Source organism: Branchiostoma belcheri, unplaced genomic scaffold (assembly GCF_001625305.1).
Source record: "Branchiostoma belcheri isolate BF01 breed outbred unplaced genomic scaffold, Haploidv18h27 scaffold92, whole genome shotgun sequence".
In the NCBI taxonomy this organism is placed as follows: Eukaryota; Metazoa; Chordata; class Leptocardii; order Amphioxiformes; family Branchiostomatidae; genus Branchiostoma; species Branchiostoma belcheri.
In genome coordinates, this window is record NW_017804598.1 from 1,177,229 (window position 1) to 1,196,431 (window position 19,203).

General features: G+C 40.1%; 2 protein-coding genes across 5 annotated transcripts; one reads left to right on the top strand and one right to left on the bottom strand.

Moving 5' to 3' along the window:
- The first annotated feature begins 628 nt into the window (after positions 1 to 628).
- LOC109488162 lies at positions 629 to 1,853 on the top strand. Of its 2 annotated transcripts, none has more exons than XM_019792319.1 (2): positions 629 to 828; positions 1,022 to 1,853. In XM_019792319.1, exons 1-2 carry the CDS (start codon positions 681 to 683, stop codon positions 1,603 to 1,605), a joined length of 732 nt encoding a protein of 243 aa, XP_019647878.1. In that variant the 5' UTR covers positions 629 to 680; the 3' UTR covers positions 1,606 to 1,853. The 2 variants fall into 2 exon arrangements, 1 of the variants encoding a protein (XP_019647878.1); XR_002141317.1 differs by having other exon boundaries at positions 761 to 874; positions 1,022 to 1,113.
- Positions 1,854 to 3,614: 1,761 nt separating this feature from the next.
- On the bottom strand, positions 3,615 to 18,727 carry LOC109488210 (ERO1-like protein beta). 3 transcript variants are annotated; one of them, XM_019792402.1, is made up of 15 exons: positions 18,515 to 18,727; positions 15,943 to 16,062; positions 14,793 to 14,876; positions 14,507 to 14,551; positions 14,145 to 14,221; positions 12,460 to 12,533; positions 12,015 to 12,135; positions 11,626 to 11,675; positions 11,037 to 11,051; positions 8,832 to 8,924; positions 7,158 to 7,398; positions 6,791 to 6,860; positions 6,400 to 6,486; positions 5,810 to 5,940; positions 3,615 to 5,450 (listed from the first exon to the last, which is right to left on the bottom strand). In XM_019792402.1, exons 1-15 carry the CDS (start codon positions 18,614 to 18,616, stop codon positions 5,393 to 5,395), a joined length of 1,368 nt encoding a protein of 455 aa, XP_019647961.1. In that variant the 5' UTR covers positions 18,617 to 18,727; the 3' UTR covers positions 3,615 to 5,392. The 3 variants fall into 3 exon arrangements, with proteins under 3 accessions (XP_019647961.1, XP_019647959.1, XP_019647960.1); XM_019792400.1 differs by lacking the exon at positions 18,515 to 18,727 and adding an exon at positions 17,450 to 17,683; XM_019792401.1 differs by lacking the exons at positions 11,037 to 11,051; positions 18,515 to 18,727 and adding an exon at positions 17,450 to 17,684.
- Between the last annotated feature and the right edge of the window lie 476 nt (positions 18,728 to 19,203).

Sequence of the window (19,203 nt, forward strand, 5' to 3'; positions counted from 1 at the left end):
AGTGTAAGGAATCATTGTAAAATCAGTTGACAAATTAATAAATTAATCGCACATCTCGGGGCAAGCAAAGGGGCGCCATCCAGCGGCCGTTTTACTAAGTGTAGAATTAAACCAAGGGAAACGTCGCCACAACTAATTCACACTGTTCCGTGCCTTTGCTTCATTTCCTTGCAATACGTTCACTCAAAATGATTACGAGAATATAGAGGGCGAATGTTCAGTGGTACTCACCTCCTAAACGGACGCAGCGCGTCTTCCAAGGCGAATTTTACCCACCGAACTTTTGCCCTCCAACTCACTCGCCATATTGAAACGGCGTGGTCCTACCACCTGATGATAAATCATCAGGATTTGCATACAGAAATGCCGTGCAGAATGTGCCATGATCTAAGACTAAGGGCATAAGAAGAGTTTGCTTAAAGTCTGTCAGATAAAGTTCATATATATTCACAGTGATTGAATCGCCTACAAACGTCACGAAGTCTGTACCAGTGCAGTCGCGAGTTTCCCTCTGGTGACGTTGTTTACTCCAAAACGAACTTCTGTTCGAATGTTCTTTCGATCTCCAAGACGTCACAAATGGGACGCGGCACCTGCGTGTTGTCAAATTCGAACGCCACCTTGTGTAGCGCAGTCAACTTGACACTTTTCACCAACTTTCCTCCAAATCTCCCGGAGATATGGAGACGAAGACGCGAGGTCTAGGCCAGGGTGATGGCGGGAAGGAGAGATCGTCTGTCCGTCAGGAGCGTCCTGGCATCTGGAGCGTCATGGCGTCCTGGTTGGCTGAACCAGTCGGTGTGGAAGTGGATCACACCGAGAGTCATGGTTAGTCACGCGTGACGTTCACAGTCACTAACATTCGGACACTGAGGTAATTTCAGACTATCATCTCCCGCGTTCCCTACTGATTGACTTATTTCATCTCAACTACCTTTTTAAGTATGTATGATTCTATGGTCTCATCTGAAGATACCGTTATCGTCCAACTCGTCCGACTTTATCCATTTTGTCTCCCTAGCAACCGCTTCCCAGATTGCTGAGACCACTGGGCGTACCGATGATCGCCGTGACTCTGTGGCGACGCCCCGAGAGGCGACTGTTGCCCATCAGGGGGAAGGCGACGTGAAAGGCACGGCCGGTCACAGCCGCAGTCGGGCTATCCGTCGAGCCGCTCGCTCTTCCCGCAGAGCCAAGCGGCCAGCTTCTGAGAAGACGACAGCCGATGCATCGAAGGTCCGTCGAAAGCGACAGAAGAGGAAAGCTGACGAGATCGAAGGCGACTCCCGACCCCAGCCGAAGAGAAAGGCACCAGCGGGTCCACCACCAGGTACGTACCGCGATCCCCGCCTGTCTAGAGTGGCGCTCATCTACCGAGACGTGGTCGCAGGAGAGACGGTCCTGGTCAACTACATCCCCGACGATCCCTGCCCGTGGGAGTCGCCCGACGGCGAAGAGCTGTCGGCCTGCCAGGAGGGCGCAACCCCCAGCGACGTCACCTTCTGCAGCTCGTACCGCCAGTACCAGGACTTTCACACCAGGAGGCTGCTTTCTGAGGTAGCCAGCAAACTCACGATGTGGCTGGACAACCAGGAGAGGGAGTGAGGTCCATCCGAAACAAGTTGGGACTTTTAAAGAATGTCCAGAAAATCATATACATTAGGCCAATAAGGTCTTTTAACAATTACTATATTTTTATATAGAAGTCTGTAAGTATATCTATTTTCATACGTCAATGAGAAAAGAAAAGCATCCTCATGGTTCACAAATGTTATGCCACTATATGGGCAGGAACCATTCAGAGGGAAAAAGAATAATCCATGAATTCCGAACAGGTTGAATTTTTATCCAAATGAATTTGAAAGAAAGAAAGGGTGCAAACACAGTAAAAAGTGAGGTCTGTTTTGATGACTTTCGCATGAAATGATACTACACCATGTGTCAAGTTATTAATAAGTGCAATAGTACTACTACCACCAATATCTATTTTGTCAGAGAGAATGAGCATCTTGTTTATTGTAAAAATTTTATGGCAATATATTGGCTTTGACCAAGGAGCTTGCTATATATGACAAAATACCCTCTATTTATACTGAGCCATTGAAAAGCACATCAAGATTGTATTAATATCTCCAAAAGGATGCTACAGAGTAATATTTGTGCGAAAAGTGTGAGAAGAGTGGTGTCTTTGTAAATCATGTGTTTCTGTCTATATTGATGGCTAAGTTGTAAAACATGACTGTCCTCAGACGGAATGACGGATTGTATGTGTACTTTTTTTGATTAACTAGTATTTGTGCTCTTTGTGCCAGGCCCGCCGCTTACTAACGTGCATTGCGTATCGCAATAAAAGGCAATGGGCACGGAAGGTCGGAAGGTAATTTGTAGCTATGTATCTGTATGTGTATTGGTAGGGCTACAGCGACAATTATCAGCTACACCAAGCTTCCATGCTATATGGAGTTGAAATATGTGTATCACATGTACACTTGCAAAATTTGGGAGCTCATATCTCAAAGGTATCTATGGAAAAACGACTTGAGTTGTTAGCTGATCTCAACACTTTACTCAGCTATATAGCTATATATCAGTTTTGTCAGACAATTACGTCGCTCGACCAGCTGGCGTTGCTCGTGTTAGAAAAGCATGGCGTGTTTTTAAGACGTTACACGACAGACACACTTAGGAGTATAATGTGCTTACTTACTTACTTTGCTTACGGCTGTCCATCGATTTCAATTACGACATCCCTCAATGTAGTCTCTCGCTCTTGGTGGGTTCTTCGATGGCTGTTGATCATGCCAGGACACGGCCGCATACTTCGCAGACGTACTGGCCCTGCTGCCGAGTCTTGCTCTGTTGGACGCCCTCTGGTTGTAGATGGAAGTGTATGTAACAGCTGCTGACGAGCATGTATGTCTCCAGCGGTTTCTGTTGGCTGCGAGACATTCTAGGTCTTGTGGCGTCTTCCACTGGTCTTAATTTAGGTTGGCTTTTACATGTAAGTGGTCCTTCCGCTGACCTCCTACAGATCGTTTACTTGTGGTGAGTTCGCCGTACAGTACGTGCCTTGGTAGACGGTATTGTGGATACCTGAGAAAATAACTGGGGGAAAACGGCGTCTACACGCTTATGGACTTGAATGAACTGGGCATGAAGTCAACCAACGTTACTAAAATGCACGTTTGTGAGGGCTATGAGGTAGATAGAAACTACATGTCTCTCTTGCGGAACGTGAATCTGATATTGCATACGTACATGTATCACGTACCTGTGTCTGTGTGTGCCAGGATACCGTCTATCAATATATATATCTAACTATCTATCTATCAATGGTCATGTCAAGTCAGTGGCATGACCATTCATGACGTCACACTTAAAGTTCAGTGACAGTTAGACATCCTGGTAATAATACACACACACACACACACACACACACACATGCACACACGCACAAACACACACACACACACACACACACACACAGACACACGCACACACACACGGACACACACACACACACACACACACACACACACACACACGCACACACATATTCAGATATGTACATATACCATGACACAAACACTTCAAAACAACTTCCAAACACAAACTTTCCCAGGTTGCACAAAACTTTTATTTCTGTACTTAACTTAGTTTTTTGCTTCAAACTATGATGCTACTCTGTGGTTGTCATGTTCTTTTCCATATGGATAAACATGTAATCCCATTATCTTCAGTTCAGCTTAGGCTGTATACAACACTTGAAATACTGGTGTGCTATACTGGTGTGCTAGAGGAAAATAAGACTTAAGTACTAACTACATACATGTACTCCTACATATCATAATCATAAAAACTCCCATTCTGTATTGATCATCCTTTTCACAATATACAATTTACAAAGTCATAAAATCTTATATACACATTAAATACAGAAAAAGTTACATACACCTGATTCCACAGTCTTGGTACGGGTAAAGTTTTAGGGTTTAATCTTTTGGATGGAAGTTTCTTGAGTAAAGAATATTGCTGTTGATATTTATTAAGATTGGTGTCTGTTCTGGTTACATGTACTATGTAGTAACATTATGTCCTAACGGTAGTAACATTATGCTTAACTAGGTTCTGAGGTTAACACCACCAAAATACAAGCACACCCGGATTTATTTTGCGTGCACACTTCAACATAGTTTTCTTACTTCCAAAACCGTAGTTTTTGCTGTGCCAATGTTTCTATGACCTCTCTGTTGTCTTCATCAGGGCAAACTGAATAAATGGTCATGTCAAGTAAGTGCCATGTCCATTCATAACGTCACACTTAAAACTATGTTCAGTAAAGGTTAGACATCCAGGTCATAATATATGCCAAAAAACAGTTACTAAAGCAACTGGATATGATTTTGGAAAGAGTCAGATGTTTCAGGTAGCATCCACTACCTTTCATCCAGTGTCACTGACGAAAGGTAGTGGATGCTACCTGAAACATCTGACTCTTTCCAAAATCATATCCAGTTGCTTTAGTAACTGTTTTTTGGTGTAAAGTTGAGTTTGCCCTGATGAAGATGACACCGAGGTTGCTGAAATGTCGGTACAGCGGCAAAATATATTTAAAACTATGTTTAATTGATTTAACACCCTGATGAAACTATTTGCGGATATTGTACACACTGTTTGAACATTAGTAAACTTTTCTTAAATTCTATCTCTACAGTCAACTGCTGGTATGATGACCCTATATCTAATGGCCAAGCAGCAGTGTAAGTACACATATACATGAAAGTGGGCCTGAAATAAATAAGACTTTACCTAAAACTCTTTGTTCCATGTCATGAGATACATCTTTACGTAATCACTCGGGAAAGAAATATTTTTGTATATATCCTCAACAAACATAACTTCAGTATTTTAGCTTTCAATAAAACTCTTTTCCTTGTAATACTTTGGACAAGAAATCCCAGTGTTACATGTATATGGAATGCACAGAACCCTTTGTGAGAGATATTTCATATTATTTACAGTCCCCCATTCAGTATGTGCAACTACATATTGCATCCGTTCCAATTATGGACAGAAACATAACAATTAAGTATGGCAGGTATTGCTCAATTTGCATAATATCATGTAAATCACAGTGGAACAAGCTCAACAAGCTGAGACATTAAATAAGCCTTTTCAACATATTTAAGGAGAAAAAGAGAACATTGCAACAAGTACACATCCTAACATATCTTATACTTCAGACTAAAGCAAAGTATACTGCAGCATAGTTACTAGTACATCTATAAGTTACTTGAAGTGTGGTTTTGTCCCTAGTTCTTGCAGTGTTGTGGTAGTACTTAAGCTGTGGTTCCTAGTCTTCAGGAATGTGGCAGCAGGTGTGAGAAGGTGGTCAGCTTGTCTTCATCATGTTTTTGAAGTCTTCCAAGGCTCGTATGCTTTTTGACAGCCTGGGCAGAGAGAGGTGCAGTGTTGTCATCATTCAATGTTACTTACCATAACACTAGATTAACAAGACTGTAACATGTGCAGAACAAAAATGGGAAGTTCTGCTGCAGTGCCAGGGAGAGCCGCCAGGAGGCTTGTAATTGACCTTGACCCAAGACCTACTCGCATATCAAATATCAGAACAATCCATCCAGACCTTCTTAAGTCTATGTTGAGGAAAAATATGCAGAAACACAGACGCACACACACATAAACTGACCCAAAACAATACTTCCATTTATAATCCATGCATGCACACAAAGTTATCAATGTAACATAGAGAAAAATAAGGTAAACTTTTCCATCTGAGGCACAAGCTCACCTTCCAAAGGCGTTGACCAGTGCAACAATCTCTCGTCGAGTCATGTGGAACTGCCTGTTGTGGGGGATGTCTGTCCGACCGATGATGTCACCTGAGAACAGGACCTTCAGAGCCGTGCCTAGTCCATGCACCTAAACAATAACAACAAGAAATCGGAGATTGTAGACTTCAGGGAAGTGTGTTTGGTTTTCGTAAATGTATTGTTTGCCTTCACACAGTCTAGTCTATCAAACTACTGCTCTGCTTTTTCGTACTCAAATACATTATAATATACGGTGACCAGCCCCTCTAACTTAGCCTGGTATCCAGCCTTGTTAGCTTTAGTTCGCTACCCAAGGGCGGGGAGTGGATCTTGAGTAGCGGACTAAAGCTAACAAGGCTGGATACCAGGCTACCTCTAACTCTGTCATGACACTTGCTACATAAATTAATTCAAAACCACAGGGTGTCTGCTACAGTGCCAGTTACCATGGAGACAGCTGTCTGGTTCAGTGCATTGACCTTATTTGTTTGGAATGGAAGAAGAAATGGAGGAAAAACATGTTTTCCTTCTGCAAAGGTAAACATAAGTATAGAGTGTTATGTTGTACCTGTAACTTGCCCCAGAGTCGACACTTGTCACACCCGACACAGTCCATGATGCGGGTCACGTTCCAGAAGTGCTGGCGGAACTCCTCCTGGAGATGGGGAGGGGGGCAGGGATACGGTAGTTACCTTCTACTTGTACTCCTACACAATTCACGTTACATTTCCCAAATAGGGTGAAAAGTGAATCGAACAACATAATACCCCTCGGTGGGAAGATATCAACAAATTTTCCTGATAGCCTGAGTAGATGTATGGATATGTTTCACATGAAAACTCAAGTTTTCCCTGAAGTAGACATCTAAGAAATGAAGCTGTAGGCCTCAAACTGTGCATTTGTAATGGATGAAAAAATAGCACATCAGTAGTGACCTTTCTACTATGACCTTGATTTACCTTGAGTCTTCTGGCCTCCTTGGGGTCACCTTGGAACATGGTATTTTCATCGAACTGGTATGGGAACTGCCTGTGATTAACATAATAAAACACAGCATTAGAAACTGTACAGATCACAAACTGAATATTTCACACTGGTTGTATTTTTGTTTTCAAACCTTGTTCCAGACAAAAGACAGAAGGATTTTCAATTTTTAGAATTACCAATATAATAAATGTAACATGCATCACCTACAAGAACAGAAAATTGCATAAAAATATAAAAACCTAAATCTGCATTCATTCGTTGTATGTAATGTAGCCCATACTCAAAAATGTTTCACCACCTATAAATAAGATGACCTTCAACCTGACATTGAACTCTGACCTTGCGACCTCCAGCACCTCCATTAGCAGCTGGCGCACCTCGCTGTCCTCGCGCTGGTCTCCCGTGTAGAACGTCTGGTTCAGGAAGTACGGCGCGGCCTTGACCAGCGCTCGCAGCTCCAGCAGGTACACAAAGTACAGGTTCTTCAGCCTGGTGGTGCCCTGTGGTCCCACGCTCTCGGGCGAGAAACGTTTCCTGAACTCCTCTAGTTTAGGACCCCACTTGGTCCTCCCCCAGCCGTCTATGTGGGGAATTGGTGGGCAAGCGTTACCAGAGGTATCTTTTTGGCTAGGGCCACATCAATATGATATGTTGGTTCTCAGAATTTTTCAGGAAAAATATCAAGCGACAGGACGGAAAAAAAATGAAGACAGACCTAGGCATCCTCTGATAGCCCTGAAAGCTACGATTGGAGCCATGAAGTCGACATACAAAGCTGGTAATATTATGATTCAAACAATGAATTTTCAACCTCTAATCAAACCAATGCATTGATAGATGGAAAAACTGTAACAACTAGGAAAACAAGGAGCTTTTTTCAACAGAGTATTTTGGAGTTGATTCAGAACCTGAATATTTTTTCTGCAAATCAGAAAAAAATTAAGCGGGTGAATCCGGATACAAGAACCAATAAATCAAATTATTGGTGTGGCCTAAGCCTACTGACGATGTTTAACAGCATTTCTTCAATGTTTTAAATGGCAGAATATCACTCAGTAGAACGCACTGCGCCTGCTCAAAACTATTGCATAAGATATCTTTCCTGACAATACATTTTAAAACTACAGACAGGATGTCATCCTTAAATATGCAACGTTCCTTTAACAACATGTTCTGTAGAAGTAATGCATCTTATGTTACACTTTCTGCGCAGGTGCAGTACGTTCTGCTGACATGCTCACTACTGTCAGTCAAACTTCAGTAAGTCATCATTGCTAGTCAACTGTTACTAGTATTATCAGTACGTACTGTCGCTACTGTCATTGCTATGTCAATTCTGTCAAATGTTCCTAGCGTCGCTAGCTCTACCTAACACTGTCCTTGTCACATACCTCTTGTCAGACACACATCACCTTGGTGACCGTCAGCTATATGGGTACATGCAGTAACAGACAGGGAAACACTGCACATTAATGTCCTGTTATTTGTCATCTAGACTACCACAGTCTTGCTAACACTTGAAACCTGCTTATACATGTAGATACTGTTAGTATTGAACATGACAGAGGTTTGCAATTTGGATGTCTTCTGTTGCTTTAGTTTGTACTCAGTTACAAGTTTTAGTAATGTAACAGTTACTTAACCTTCAGCCTGCTAGGGTACCTGTTTAGCACCAATTTTGTATTGGTTACTAAGTTAGGCGGCAGAGAGAAGGTTAACTGGGGACAGCCCTATGTTCTGAAACCCCTATGTTTTGACACCTTAATGTTCTGACACCCTACATTTTTACATTAGGGCTAGGGTTGTTGGAACATAGGGGTTTTGGAACATATCGGTGCAATCACTTAACCTCATACTGTATATGTGTGTTGCAGTATGACTCAAGAGTAGAGTACAGTACAGTAGAGTATAGTAGACTAGAATATAGCATAGAGTTTATGGTCAGGTACTAGGATGTTTGTCCAGTTTGGAGGGGCAGGGGCAGGGTTATTATAAATCGCAGCTGTATCTCACCTGGCAGCAGGTGTCGGGCACACAGGTGTATGTTGATGCTGGAATGCAGCCCAGAGATGACTCGGTAGAACACACGCTTCTCCAGACACAGACCTAGGGGTGGGAGGGGGGTGAGCTTGTGATGAGACCAAGGTTTACTGAAGGACATTCTACAGATTACCAGTGATTTCTTTATTTATTCACATTTACCAAAACCTTCTGATACAACTTAACAACCACCTTATGATTGCAAAATTAATTTCTTTGACTCTGGATATTATTGATTACTCAAAATATAATATAATACAAAATATTCTAACATGCATGTCTGTCATGTGCATTGAAGGCTGTTGGAAGGGACAGAAGTGACATGAATGGGATTATGTACAGGGAAGATTTGAAAAGGTTTCTTTACTAAGTAACTAAACAGCAAAACAACAGGCACCTTCAGCTTAAGTCCATGTCATGCACAGAAAGAAAGCACAAAAAAGCATAAGCACATTTGAACAAATATGGAAGACATATCCATATAAGGACAATACCAACATGTCATATAAGGAAAAGAAGCCATTTTGTTCTGTAACTGTTACAGTGAAACTTGCACAGAAACTTTTATGCCACATTCATGCACATTGTTTTTGTTACACATGCATTCAGTAGTGTGACAGAAAGGGAGACAAAAACCCTTCTCCCACCTTCCATATTATGACTAGAGTCACTGTTTAGTATGTTATTAAGCCCTACAACAAAAAATAGCAGCAAAAAACATTTAAAATCTATTGCATGAAAGTTATGTGGTTAGTGACAAGCAATAAAATCATCAACATGTATGACAGAAAGAAAAAGGGTGATAGAACACAGGTGCAGGGATCAATCATTGTGAATCAAACAGAACAATCAATCAGCCAATCACTGTGGAGTTAGGGTTGAGTTAATCAGGAACTAACAGAAGGTGACTGCTGGTTGGTTGTGTGATGATGTGTGCAGAGATTCTGTCATCACTGATTATAGGTCAAATGTCACTGTCTGTCTGTCATCTGTGGGAGGGGGTGAATCATGTAAGTTATTTACAACGGACACACCACAAGGTTTAAGCAAAAAACACACATTCCTTGCAATTTGTACATGCAATGTGACCAAACAAAACGTTGGCATTCAACATTGCAAGGAATGTGTTGTATTTTCTGAACCTATGTGGCTCTGAGAGAGATTGTAAAGTAATTATAAAGCTGTACTTGATGACAACCCTTGCTGTTTACAGCATAAGAAAGAAAATGTGATATGTACTGTTAACACACATCACACTATCTTCAGTATGCTTCAAAGAGGATTTACAGATTTCAAAGTTGTCCTGCCAACAACACAAGTTGATTTTTAATCTTTTTTTGTGTACCTCAGTAAACTTTTCATTGAAAGTTGAAGTTGACAACAACTGAAAAAGGTGATCACACGTTGGAACTGGACAGAAAAAAACTTGACCAATGAAGTACAGCTTTACAGATTAGATGACAGGAGTGATGTTATAGGCATTCATTGGTCCACTGTCTTAGTGTATGGAATAATATTATTTACATCATCAAGGGTCTGTTCTGAATATATCTGTCTGCCCATCACAATATTTTTTTTACATATTTATGATGAATAAGATATAGAAAAATACGTGTATACAAAATTTTCAACCTGTTTTTTAGTTCCAATTATCAGTGTTAGTCATGCAAAAGCTTATATATGTTACATGTATAACCCAAAACAGGCCCCAACAGATACCACACCACTGAAACAATTCCACACTACTGCACCACACCACACAACACCACTATGGTTTACCATGGAAGGGCACTCTTAAAAGTTTGTAACTGTTGTTTTCTCGAAATGGAAACTCTGCAGTACTAATTACGAGGCTGAACAGCTTCCAAACCACCTACAATTCTTCATGCTAAAATTTTTGTCTGCATATACCAAACAGTTTTGGGTAATGATTTTTAATATCTTAATGATGTTTATGTACAACATTTCAAAACTGGGTTGGATCATCACAGGCCATACAAACTATGTTCATTCAGAAAAGGTGTGTCAACTTTTGAGACAGCCCCTTTACCATGCCATGATAACACCACAGAGGAACACTTTACACCATCCCACTGTCTACCTCTACTACTGCTACCTCTACCTCTACTCTACTGACACGGCATGTTGAAGCTAGCACAGCACACAGCAGACAGTTACCTTCAAGTGGGGAACCTAGAAAACAAGACAAGAGCAAACAACAGGTAAGTATGGGCTGTGGTTGGGAAATAAAAACACTGCTGGGTCCATGCTGTAGAACAAAGGGCACTTTGCTGTGGGTGCTCAAATCTTGAGAAAAATGTACTGTGCAGTTCTGTAACACATTGTTCTTCATCCTTTGTTTGGGATCACAAACTACAGCACATACAGTGATTCAGCATTTTCCCATGCTCTATAGTGCACTTATAAAGTGCAAACATACAGAAATATTTTGACATAAATACATGCAATTACATGTGCATGTACATTCTGCTCCTAAAACAGTAATGGCAGTCCTGTAACCATATAACCTTATCAACATTTCTCCCATAATATTATATATACTGTATATATATGTCACATCTTCAAATGTCACATATTCCTTCCACGAAATGTCATGATGGTAACAATATTAATCATCAAATACAAGACCCATCCTGATAGTAAAAACCTCTGGGAGCCATGCCAGCCATTAAACAAAACAAGAAAATTGCTTCAACATATTTTTAAGACTAGAATACCTGACATAGAATTATTGTGTACATTGTACCTTTTGATACGATGTTGGGGGAGTACGATGGTCTTGTAGACTGGACAGGCCTGTAGGGCAGATAATTATGTTATAAACATGTGTCACCACTGGTGCAATGGCCAAGTGGGTACATGTAGACTTACATTTGGAAGCTAGGCTGAGTTTGAACCCTGGGTGAGTCATACCAAAGACTTTGAAAATGGTACATTCTCCTTGTTCTGCTTAGCACTGAGCATTTGGAAAAGAGTATGGTAGTTGAACATACACCACTACCAGTTTACAATTCCCCCATTGCAATGCCACATCTCTTTGGCCCAAGTGCTATTGAACTGGAGATGGTAGCCACCTTAAACACAATCTGGTGAGGGAAGGACTTTTTAAACTAACTGACTAATATTCCCACTAACTTGAAGCAGTTCTCCTCATAGATGCTCCTCCATATCCTGTGAGGGGACTCCCCCTTGTAGCCAGTGTAACGTTCCGGGTTCAGCAGGAGGTCAACGTACTGCATGTCATTCTCATCCTCATCTGCAAGAACAACAAAATTATGCTTGTATCTAACTGTTGCATGTAGTGTTTTGTAGTGTGTGGAGCACAGCATCAGCTGAATTTGCTGCCTAGTGCTCCACGTGTATTGCTGTACTTGCAACTTGAATAAAGAAAGAAAAGAATACAGTCACCTAACAAACTAGAAAAAAATGTGAACAAAATATGATTTCAAAAGGAAAGTCACTTGATTTGCCACTGTATATAAGATATAACATTTAACTTACTCCCTGCTGCCTAAACCCATAACCAGTAGAGTATTGGTAGGCAAAAGGATACATCAGTGTGCTAAAGGTTAAATCTTACCATCCATGACACAGAAGCTGAGCTGGGAATCATCGTACTCTGTCCATTCCACAAACGCATCCTTGCTCTCTTGGCTATAGGAAAGGGTATACATATACACACATATAAGTCAATCTCTCATGACTTGTAAGGGCTTAAAAATAACAGGTAGGGCAGGTAAAATTGGAACTGTGGCATTTCTGATGTCTACCTGCACTGGTCCATGTACTGTTTACATACAAACATTATTGTATGTGGATTTTTATTAGCTACATGGACTGTCATCCGAGCTACATGTTTGAAATTTAAAAGGAATACATGGTGATAGTTTCTGAAGAGTTTTTAGTGTGATCCACTAAATTCTGAATGGTGCAGGAAAAATTTGCCTGTTGTAGGTAATTTTCAATATTGGTTATATACATCTGCAGGTATGCAGAAAAAGTATTTCGACCCCTGCCAGTGCATTGCTATATACATGTATGTGGAGACAATAGGACAACTGTTTTGAGTAAGTCTTACATGTACATGTTGTAGTTAGGAGTTAGAGCCCTCCTCACAAAACTATCTTTTATCACTACATAATACCAATTCCTGCTGGCAATTGTACATAATACTTTCTTCAATTGTTCATATAGAAAGAACAGATCCTCGTACAATCACTAAAAAATCAATATTCTAAGCTACAACACTGACAGACTCCGTGGGTAAGAAGCTTATGTATCTTACTTTTCCATGATTAAATTGTCTTTGAAACTTCACGTTGGTATCCACTTAGCTCATGAAAATGTGGCTCGAGTGTAAAATCAATTGTGATTTTTCATTCTCAATTGTTTATGTGCAGACCACCATATCCGTAAGCCTTCAAACAAAAAACCAAATCTTGACGTGTCCTTTCTTTTGGATAAACATGCCCACAAGGTCTCCCCTGGCTTAGAAACAGGATGTGGTGGGTACTAGGCTACGTAGTCAGCAACATAAACTAATCACATTATCCGTAATTGCTGTAGCTTAGAAGCAAACACACTCAGTCACTTCCTCTGTCAGGCTCAAAACAAAGACACTTGTAAACAAGTGGCTTGAATCATAAGCTTTTATTAAGCATTCTCTCAATCAGGATATAATGTATATGTAGATAGAAGTGGTATTGAGATATATACTTCTTTTAGGAGAAAGTTAAAGAGAATGGCAGATACTGTAAATCTTAAAATTTTGCAGATGTTTTACTTTTGTGGTGACCTCTCCACTGCAGATTTATTTTCCAAAATTTGTATTGTAACTGTACTTTCATCGGCAGATTTAAATCACCTCAAAAATGTTCTTTCCCCTTCTATCACAAAATCAAGCCCCCGCAAAAATAAATGAATCTACAGTAGAAGGGAAAAAAGTATGTCAGTAACTGGCCTGTGGAATTAATGGATATGCGCGCTACTAGGCCTATTATACAACTCTATTATATCTGCAACCTTTCACCTATGAAAAGCACTTGAAATTCAAGTGTCTGCGTCACAGTCTAAGGGGTAACAACTGGTGAAATTTATTTCAAGTATTACCTAAATTCAGTACAAAACCATACCTAATGCAACCAAAATTTACCACATAGTAAATCATTACCAGAAGTAAACATGTCTAACCCTCGGAACACGGGGAACAGCAGACGTTACGTTATACCAGATAGAGAGAGAGAGAAGTAATAACATTATCCTAACCTGAGGGTGTGGTCCACTGTACTCAGCTCCATCATTTCATCACATTCCTCTTTCTCCTTCAGGGAGTCTGTCATATACTGTAGACAAGAGTAAAGATTATCACAGAACAGTTTAACAAACTCCTGTTTTCATCACTTCTTAGATTAGAGTGACAGCACTTGCAGAAAGTAGAAATGTATGAATATTTTTAGTAACAGATGTCAAAAATCATTCTGCCACTTTGTCACATAGCAACTTTATTAATTCATAAAAAAAAACTTCCATCACAATTATTTCACAACAGTGAGGATCGGTGTTTGGAACACTATGATTATGTGTCCACATCAATACTTGAAACAACACAAAAATATTTTTCACATTACCTTTTTTATTTCGTGCCCATTTCTCATTCCTTCAGGCAGCACCTCCTGTTTTTGTGAAAATCAACAATGTTGTTACTGTACAGACTATAATTTGGATGGAAGTAGAGATTTATTCATACATGTATTTAATATGGACAAAAACAAAAAAACAGTCACGTGACATATTGTTTCACAACTCTTTCGGGCATGTACATTTGTGATTATGAACAGGGGTGATTATAATGCAAGATGTCAATAATGATGTAAAACTATCAGGGTTTTTTAGGTTAATGTTCAAGTTTCTTACCTCTGTACAGATGTCTACTGCACAATCCTTTAGTGCACATTTGCTGTCATCATACCAGAAGGGACACTCCTTGTTCAGGTTAACCTGTAACAGCACATGTCATGGCAAAGTGTAAGAGTACAGCAAACACACAACTACTATGCCCCTTTTACTCTGCCCTGACACTTGCTACATAATATCATTCAACACCACATGGTGTACATGTCTACTACAGCACCAGTTACCATGGTGACAGAGGTGCTAAAGGCTATTTTGGTCAAAAGAAGGTTAATGTTTAATGAATGTACATGTAACACACGGGCACTTATATTGAAAATGCTGTTTTTAATAAATTTACTGGTACCCTGAAATTTTAGTACATTTATTTATATATTTATTTCATGCCATTTGGAAAAAGGTGACGAAATTTTGATGACCTGACTTTTCAATAAACATTTTTAGAATTACTTATCCTTGTAAAAAGCACTTATTCAAACCAAGTTCTGTATAATGTCCTTGTTCAAACCATTTAAGTAGAAAAACATACAACAGATTAATCAGATTACAGATATCAGTGTTTGTTATCAGGTAATTCCTCATCTGTAATGTATGTCTGTGATAAACATCTCTTAAGCTTGAACAATGCGCAAACAAGAGGTCTGTGTAGTACGCAGATTCTTTATCACAACTAAACTATCAGTACCAAGCTTAAAACAATACATTTAAATATAGAACTTATGTGATATGACAAAAACTGAGTAGCATTGCTAGAAAATTCACACAAGTCTCAGGACCTCAGGTAGAATTAACCTTTAGTATGCTAAGTATCCATCTGGCTACCGATTCTCTATTTGTTATGGGGTTAGGCAGCAGGGTGAAGGTTAAATAGTGTGCCTTTATTTGTAGTTCGGATCAAGGACATTTGTACATAACATCCTTGTCCAGATGTATTATTTCTGGACTTAACTTCTTGTCTACAACTGTACTCTCTACTATTATTGTTATTAGATGGCAAATGCTAGTACAGTTCTTGTATGACAACATTCTTTTCAAAGTAGTTAGAAGTGAATGCAAACAGTAGTTATAATAAGAGGACTTGATCCTGGAACAGTAGTGGTTGTCACCAATTGGAGATTCCTTAATAAACATATTAACAAACAAAGAAACTGACCTTGAAGTATCTGAAATAGTTCCTTCCGAGCAGCTCCTCCAGCAGGGGGTGGATCTTGCCGTTGTTGAAGGAATCGATGGATTCTACGTCACAGCTACAGTCATCCAGACCTCCCTTCAACTGTGTGGTACAAAACCAATCAATCAATCAACTTTATTGCACAACCAATTAATGTAATGGATACAATTTATTCAGGGCTCTAAATATGTTTTTCTGTTTACCTGCACTGTTGCCATTACTGTATTTCTTTTACACTTCATAGTTGGTGACAGTCAGCACAGCCAACGAAAATACACTGTTATTTGTGTGGTACATGGGCTGGTGTTGGTTATGCGCAGGTAGACATCAGAAATACCTGAACAGCCCCAATTTTACCTGCACTAAGGTGCATATGCACCCAGTATTTCGAGCCCTGAAGAATATAATACCATATAATAACCAAAATGTACAGGAGACATTATAAGTTTGCGTCTGAGATAATCTCTTTTGCGTATAGCACTAGTTACACGTAGTACCAGTATACCTCACGTCATTTAAATCTCAATAGTATTTGGCCAATGTTTAACTCCTTTGTATATATAATGCTTGACTTACAAGGTCTGGAGTTATATGTTGTCTGATGCAATCATTAGGAATTCCTGAGATGACTCATAAACTATGTCTAATGATCAATCAATGATCATAATGATAATGATCAAAGCAAAAAGTTCCTTCCATTTCAGATAGCTTTAGGTTTTTCAAATATAAAAGACAATTCAAAACTGTTAATACTGCTGCTAGTATTTTACTAGTATTTGCACATGTAACACGAAGGCACGTATGTAACGTTATAATGTATACGTGTCTCTCAAACAACCATCTATGGCCTCACCATGTCCTCATGATATGAATAAGGATACTAAGGATAAACACATTATGAAAAGTGAAAGTCAACATCTTCAAGGAAAATATTTTCTTATCTCTATTTGTGAATTTCTATTTTCACCCCACAAGAGACTCAATGTCATACTTAGGGTATCTCCTTTGAGACGTTTGGAATACGATAATATTAACATATACATTAGTGATGAACTATTGGGATGGCTAAATGTTTTTTAAGTGTCTGGATTCTATGTAACCGTTACATGTACATTGTAGTCGTTCAATAATTCAGAACCTTACTAACAGTAACAGTGTTCCATTAACACTGTGTCTGAGGGTACGTAGGTAAGGCGTACGTGTATAACACACTGCCATCTATGGCCTCCTTGAAAATATGATCATCACCACTTGAATAAGGATTTGAAGCTAAGGCTATTGTCATTGAAGCCAACCTGAGTAAAAACGCATGTGGTAGCAAAAGTGGAGGTTTGAAAATATCTGCCAAAACCAAGGTAAAGATGTATTCAAGCAATAAAGTACTAATCCAGACAAATTCTTGAACTACCTTGTTCTATGAATGCCCTTGGCTGATGTAACACTAACATTTATGTACAAAGCCCAGACCACCTCAGTTTTAATCACCTACCTTACACGAACACTCGGCCTTGTCCAGAAAATTGGTGCTGGTCTGACTCCTATTCTTGTTGCTTTCTGTGGCCAGGAAAACAGCCAGCAACACAAGAACTTGTAGAATCAAAGGCCTCCCCATTCTGATACAGATTATCTTTCTGTTTTGAGATATACGCCTGGGGGGAATGTTATAATGTATGCTTCACCCTTATACAGTATACCCAATCACCTGTAAGTGACACGTAGTCCACGTAGCTTTTTCTCATTTAAACCACGCCCCTTTCTACACTACTAGACGTCAGTCACACTCTATTTGCCATCAAATAGAAGAAAACAATGAGAGAGGGACAAAATCGATGTGACTTTGTACCCAAAGTTGGTCCTTCCCACGGCGATTGGTACACCGGGACCTGTTAAAGGTACACGCGCAAAAATACAAACATGTGCCGACTGGTGGAATATAAACACACGGGGACCAGGCGCACTCGTGGCGACTGTTTTGTATTGCGTGCAAAAAATACAGACAACTGTTGGTGATTCGCCAACTATTTCTAATTGATGAAAACATCGCTAAGTAAAAGGGAATTTTCGAGTAATGAGTGTGGGAAAGAAAATTCACTTCCCTCTTTCGAGATTGTTCCCCAGACAATCAACCATATGGTTAAAATTACACGACTTCCCTCTTATGCATATGCATGACGTGCGCTAGACGACACGGAAAATTATTACGGCGTGCGAACGAGAGATATTGGAGTGAAAAAAACAATTTGTCGAACGCTTTTTTCCTTACATGTAGCTACCTTGATCGTGGGAAAATTATGTGCGGCGAGGCTAATTCAGTTTGAGTCGTTACACTAGAGCATTCGGTGTGACGTTTTTAACGTTATGTTGCACAAGATCACATATTTACAATGAACGTATACAGAACCATGACGATCATACATAAGAAACTGACATCTACTAATCTCTAACTGGACAAAATAAACTACAACATCAGATGTCACCTCTACACTGTACCGTAGATAGTCTCTGATACGATTAAAAGATGCCCCCCTCCCCCTCTGCCCGCATTACAGCTTACATTGCAGAAGCACTGCTCCGCCGATGAGTTTTGTCTCCTGGACCCGATGGCAGGAATGAGAACCAAGAGTCCCGTGACCAGAAGATGGATCCTAGATGCCATTTTCCATGCCAGGATCGTTCAAGACGACTCCCAATATTACACCAGCTGTCACTGCCTCCTCCTTGTTGATGGTCGAGCCGCTTCACAACCTTACCGGAGATCAATTCGCCTAGCTTCTGGAACTATTTCCTTTCATCTACGGGTGACTTCTATTATGTAAATTTAACGTAGCGGATTTCGCATAGATATATATTAAGACATCATTAAGGATGTTTGTGGCTGTAATTACAGGTTTGCGATAGCAAAACCTGTTCTATTTTACCTGGATTTTATGGGCGCCGCCATTTTGTTTCCCGTCATGCAATGGGGCAGGTCAAAGTTGAGTGAGGTGCATTGTGGGACCTGTCACAGGCCTACAGTGTAAGGACGACACCTAGCGGTATGTTTGGAAAGAGCAGTAATTGAAAGCCTACCTGGTTGTGTGTTCATTTTGGCAGAAGTGTATAGAGGCGATGGCTTTGACGTAATAAAGGCGAGTCTGATTGTGTTTAGCACTTGACGTAATTTTCTTAGCATGACGGGAAGGAAACTTGGCGGACCTAATGCGGCGGAACTTTAAAGTTGTTTTTTTTATGATGAGATGGTGA